The sequence below is a fragment of the Otolemur garnettii genome, unplaced genomic scaffold, assembly GCF_000181295.1.
Source record: "Otolemur garnettii isolate 467f Iridium unplaced genomic scaffold, OtoGar3 scaffold00008, whole genome shotgun sequence".
In the NCBI taxonomy this organism is placed as follows: Eukaryota; Metazoa; Chordata; class Mammalia; order Primates; family Galagidae; genus Otolemur; species Otolemur garnettii.
The window spans coordinates 5,701,963-5,707,680 of record NW_003852403.1 but is presented as its reverse complement, the minus strand read 5'-3'; the positions used below and the strand labels follow the sequence as shown (position 1 = coordinate 5,707,680).

General features: G+C 40.4%; 1 protein-coding gene across 1 annotated transcript in view; it reads left to right on the top strand.

Annotated features, from left to right (window-relative positions):
• Positions 1 to 3,829: 3,829 nt before the first annotated feature.
• The window catches only part of DYDC2 (DPY30 domain containing 2), a 4,782-nt gene continuing 2,893 nt past the window's right edge, over positions 3,830 to 5,718 (top strand). Inside the window, exons 1-2 of the mRNA XM_003783735.3 lie at positions 3,830 to 3,973; positions 4,368 to 4,487. Coding sequence (XP_003783783.2) covers positions 3,830 to 3,973; positions 4,368 to 4,487 — 264 coding nt within the window. The remainder of the gene's footprint in view (positions 3,974 to 4,367; positions 4,488 to 5,718) is intronic.

Genomic DNA, 5,718 nt, shown 5'->3' with positions numbered 1-5,718 from the left:
CAGCATTAGTTCCTGGTAAGTACAGTGCATATCCCACAATTTTTAGTGCATTATTGTATGGAACATGGTTTGTTTCAAAATGATGAAATATTTCTAACCATTTGTTCTCTATTGTGATTTTTTGCTGATGCCCAAGATTTAACCTTTTCCTTATCAATATATTTTTTTAGTAATGATACCTCATAAGTTGTATACCTCAAGGCCAGTGCTAGACTTTTTGCCTCCACTATGAAATATAAATAATACGAGTGCTATCTGCTAAATTCATGAAATAAATAAATAAATAACTTAACTAAATTATCTGAATAGCTGATGTGTTGACATCACTTGTTTAACTAGCACTAGCATGCAGTACAATGTGTATCATCTGAGAGACAGTTACAAAATGTTTTTGTCATTGCCAATGCCAAAAAATGCCATTGTGCATTAAGTCCAAACAATGGTGATCGAATTCTAACAACTGATCAACAATGTGAACTTTGATAAGCAGTTCTCGATAATTAGTTCTCAATAATTATTTGTTATTATTAAAGTTTGACATTATAAATTAACAAAAATAATATAAAACTCATATCCAAATAGCCATATGGCAGCTGAATACCATATATTCCCTTCCCGTTCTCCCACCGTTCCCTAGCTTGTTGTGCATTCTTTCCAAAAATAGGGGCTTGGACGCAGGACGCGGGACAAATTGTTAAAAATCAGGACTGTCCTGCCAAAAGCAGGACGTCTGATCACCTTATCCTAATACCTAAGCAGTGGGGCAACCACCCAATGGCCAGGGAATGGAGAGGCCTTCTGAAATGCAGAATCGGTGATTCGGGTTTCTGCCTTCTGGGGAGGACATTGCTATAGCGATAAAGGTGAAATATATCTGTAACTACACATCACTTGAGGATTGGGAGGGGGTGGTTTGTTTTTTTGTTTTTGTTTTTTTTCAGTTTTTTGGCCAGGGCTGGGTTTGAACCCACCACCTACAGTATATGGGGCCGGCGCCCTACTCCTTTGAGCCACAGGCAGCGCCCTCTTGGAGGTTTTGTTAAAATGCAGATTCTGAATCTGTAGGTCTGAGGTGGGACCTAAGAGTTGGCATTTCAAGTCCCAAGGATAGGATTCTACTGGTGTCATCTATCATCTATATTTCTCTTTAGAATTAATACAAAATTTGGGAGAAGAAATTTTGAGACTATGTAAACATTCAATTCCTTGTCAGATATTCAGCCAGTTTTCCCACTCATTCATGGTCTGGATTGACTCAGATATTCTATAAGGGTGATTTTTTTAAAACTCCCTGGTTCTTTTCACATTTACTAATTGGCATTCTACTTTCAGAAAGAACTTTGCTTTCTCTTCCATTCATTACATTCATCTACTTGTTTAGTCTCATATGGACTCATGGATTCTTATTCCATGAATAAATGTCCATTACAGGCATTGCCCCAGTATTGGCTAGAGGGAGCCCCTTCAAGCTGGCTCCTATGTCCACAACCATTTTAATTTTTAGAATTTTCTCACTTTCTAGCACAACAAAAGGTTGCAGTCTCATTAGACCTCTCCTGCCCTTGCCTTAGTGTCAGTCATTTCTCCAAGGAGCCCTGATTCCTTGTAAGTGATAAAGACTACTAAAAAAACAACTTCACAGCCAGTGCCTGTGGCTCGGTAGGTAGGGCACTGACCCCATATACCGAGGATGGCGGGTTCAAACCCAGCTCTAGCAAAACTGCAACAAAAGATAGCTGGCGTTGTGGCTGGCACCTGTAGTCCCAGCTACTCAGGAGGCTGAGCCTAGAGAATCGCCTAAGCCCAGGAGTTGGAGGTTGCTGTGAGCTATGACACCACAGCACTCTACCAAGGGCGATAAAGTGAGACATTGTCTCTTAAAAAAAAAAAAACAATAACAACAACTTCATGCTTAGCATGCTCATTGTTGCTACTGAAGTATTTTTGCTTCAGTGGTGGAGAGAGCTATGAAGTCTATTTTTTTCTATGTCTATATCTATCTGTCTACTGGTTTTTCCCTCCTTTTTTAATATTTATTTTTATTTATTTATTTTTGAGACAGAGTCTCTCTTTGTCACCCATGGTAGAGCGCTGTGGTATCATAGCTGACAGCAACCTCCAACTCCTGAGCTCAAGTGATCCCCTTGCCTCAGCCTCCTGAGTAGGTGAGACTACAGGTACTACCACAATGCCTGGCTAGTTTTTCTATTCTTAGTAGAGATGGGGTCTTCTTGTTGCTCAGGTTGGTCTCAAACTCCTGACCTCATGCAATCCACCCATCTCAACCTCCCAGTGTTAGGATTACGGGCATGAGCCACCATCCCCCACCTGAGTATTTTTCCTTCCTTAAACTGAAAAGTGGAGTGGGAAGACAAATTGGAAAAAAATCCAGAAAATGTTAAGTTGAGAGAGGATACCTGGGAAGGGCGAGGTTTAGGAGAACAGAGGTCTTCTGAAGGAGACCCCAATGATACACCTTCAATATCCTTCCCACACTGGCTCAGCTCTTAGGAATTTGCAAAAACTTAACTTCCTGGGACTTGGAGGCTGACACTTGTTTCTGCTTTGGTGAAAGCCCACGATTCTGCAAAAGCCAGATCCCACTTCTCCAGCTTGATTCAAACCAACCAGTGAGAAAGGTACTTGTGGGCTGGAATTTTTTGACCAGAGATAAAAAGAGAAAGACTGAGCCAGATGGGGATCATGGCCATTTTGAATTCTTCTATGCCTGCGGTTTGCTCTGCTGGCTGAAATAAAAACCCTTCCTCTTATAAATATGGTGTTTGGGTGCTCTTTCTCTCCATTGGGCCTGTCTTCCTGCAACAAAGGGTGGATTCTAAACCTTTATTATTCACTGGGATTTTGGATTTAAAACGTGTAAACTTCAGCCATATGGAGTCAGTCAGGGGTGAGCTGTGTGGTAGGCCATTTCATGGCAATATTCTACCCTAATAGCAAATATTTATTAAACATTTACTGTGTGCCAGGCTAAGCGTCTTATATGTATTTATTATCTCTTCTAATTCAATTATTATGAGGTGTGTTTTTTTTTTTTCTACAGATGAGGGAACTGAGGCTCAGAGAGATTGAGTGATTTGCTAAAGATCACACAGCTAGTCAGTGGCAGAACCAGGACTGGAACTCAGTCAGTGTGATCCTGGCATCTGCATGCCTACAGGTATGATTCACTGCCACTCCTAACTTACGATCAGGCTTCATCGCCTCCAGCTCTAGAAATCTAACTAATAGCAAATCCAGGAGCATCAACCCAACATAAAGTGGTTTCTTGCTTAAGTAATAAGGAGTGGAATATTATGTCAGTGCTAGCAAATCCTCTGACCATAGCTGCAGCACCAGCAGTTTCCTTCTTTCTCCTCCCCAGGGCTTTTCTGTGTTTTTTTGTTAAATAAATGAGTCTATTCTATGTCATAGGTGGCTCTGACTGTACCTTCTAACCTCACAATAGCACAGCTTGCTGGGTGCTCAGAGCCCTTGCCAGCTCAGTTATTTCCTTCCTACTCAAGGGTGGAATATGTTTGTTAGTAACAAGCTCTTAGCCACCTTTAACTACCAATGGATCAAGCTTCTCTCTGGCCTGATAACCCCTAGGACCTATTGTCTGACTAGTACAACTGGAGAGCTCTAGAAATAAGTCCATTTGAATAGCCAAGAGCTATTGGCAAGTATGTATTCATTGATTCTTTTGGGAAGAACCCTGAAATTTATGTCTTGAAATAAATTTAAGTTGGTTAGAATATGTCTGTTTTTACAATTAGATTAAGTTTGTAAAATAGTATGACTCTTGTTTTGACGTTTCCCAGGGCCAAGGATGGAAACTGAGTACCTGAAGAAGTGCTTTGGAAATTGCCTGGCCCAGGCCCTGGCAGAGGTGGCGAAGGTTCAGCCCAGCGACCCAATAGAATACCTGGCACACTGGCTTTATCATCACGGGAAAACAACTAGAGCACAAGAGGTGTGTGTGCTGGCGCACTCGGTCTGCTTAGTGAGAGCTCAGTTTTCCCAGAGGAATTTGAAATCCAAGGAAGGATTCTAGAGCTGGGAGGGGGAGTGTTCTTGTTTATTCAATTTAGGAATATGACTTAGGCCCAGCTATTTCTGACAAGTGTGGAGTTTAGGGGATAAAAAAGGGAATCCAACTCAGAGGACTTGTGGAGTGGGTGGGTTTGGAGCTGCAGGCAGGCTAATGCTAGTTACAGAAGGAAATACAGCAGACCTGAGGACCAGGGCTCAAGTCTGTTGCAGCAGGGGGTATGGAGGTCTATCTTAGTATGTGTGTGTGTGGGGGGGGGCGGTATTTATAAGGCTTCCTGGTACTGACCCAATTCCACTCCACCATGTCACCCCAGAACTGGCAGAAGAAGAACCAACTGAAAGAGGAACATGCCAGTAGCCACAAGGAAAAGGAAATGACAGAAATCCCAAAGGAGGAGCAGCAGGTGCAACAGAAGTGTACATTGTGTCACCAGGTAGGGAGAAGGAACTCAGAGTTAAGCTCACACATATCCTGATGGTGGATTTCAGGAAATCTACAAGTCAGCACAGGCACAATGCGAGGCACACGGAGGCTCCCCTGAGCCTACTTTTACTCCGTATTCACATATAAACTAATCTTATTGACGATCTTTGCCAATAAAATCCTTGTCAGTGAAAAAAGAAAATTGTTAAAAGACAAATTCATTTTAGATTTCAAAGGAAATAACCTTTGATGTTACTAAATCTATTTACGTGGAACAAATATTTTTCCATACAAGATCCTTTGAGCCTTTTTCAAACATTATTCAATATTTTTCAGAAACCAAGTCTGGTTATCAATGCATACCTCAGATGTAGTACTTACTCGGTATTTAGGTTTTTTTATTCTATTTGTTTTTATGTCAAGCCTCAGATGCCTCTATGATGTTATAGTATTGGACATAAATTATTAACTTGGGATAGTTGGAAACAACTCTGCATTCATCAGTCTGACAAGCATATCCTTTACCTCGCGCAATTTTTTCCCACAATTTCCTGGAAAATGTCTTGTGCCATACTATGTTTTCTACAAAGTATGTGATATCTGACTTAATTGCAATGTTGGGCTTGATATCTGACATCTTTTTCACTATCACTATAGCCCATGCATTAAAATTGAATGCATTTCTATATAATTTACTAGCTTGAATGCATTTCTATATAATTTGCTAGCTTTTGCTAGTGAAAATGACCAAACTTCACTAGTGAAAAGGAGCCAGTTTGGAAGACATGAAAATATTAACTTTTTTGTATTTTATACTAATAGACTCAATGTCCTCATAGATAATTAATAGATTTACCAGTTAAGGCTGGGTTTTGTGAGTAAATTAAATCAAAAGAAAGATGATTTCATGCTACTGTTTGACAAGGGGACTCTCAAGAAGAATTCATTCTTTGAGCAATTTGGGGGGAAGTGGATGGGAGAGATGAGAATCATTAAGCAAAATGTGTCATCACCTTGCTGCCCTCTCTCGTCCTTTTCTAATACCATGCTTCATTGTTAACAGAAACAAAAATACATAGACAGGAAAAAACTCTCAAAACTCCATCCTCGCTTTATAGTGCCCTTATTAAATAAAATTGTGCTAATGCCAGTATTTTGAACTGTCTTTTTATATTGCACTCAGGAGTTTTTGCATTCTTTATCAATATTCCTTAGCAGATTCTAGCACTCTGGAAGTTGGA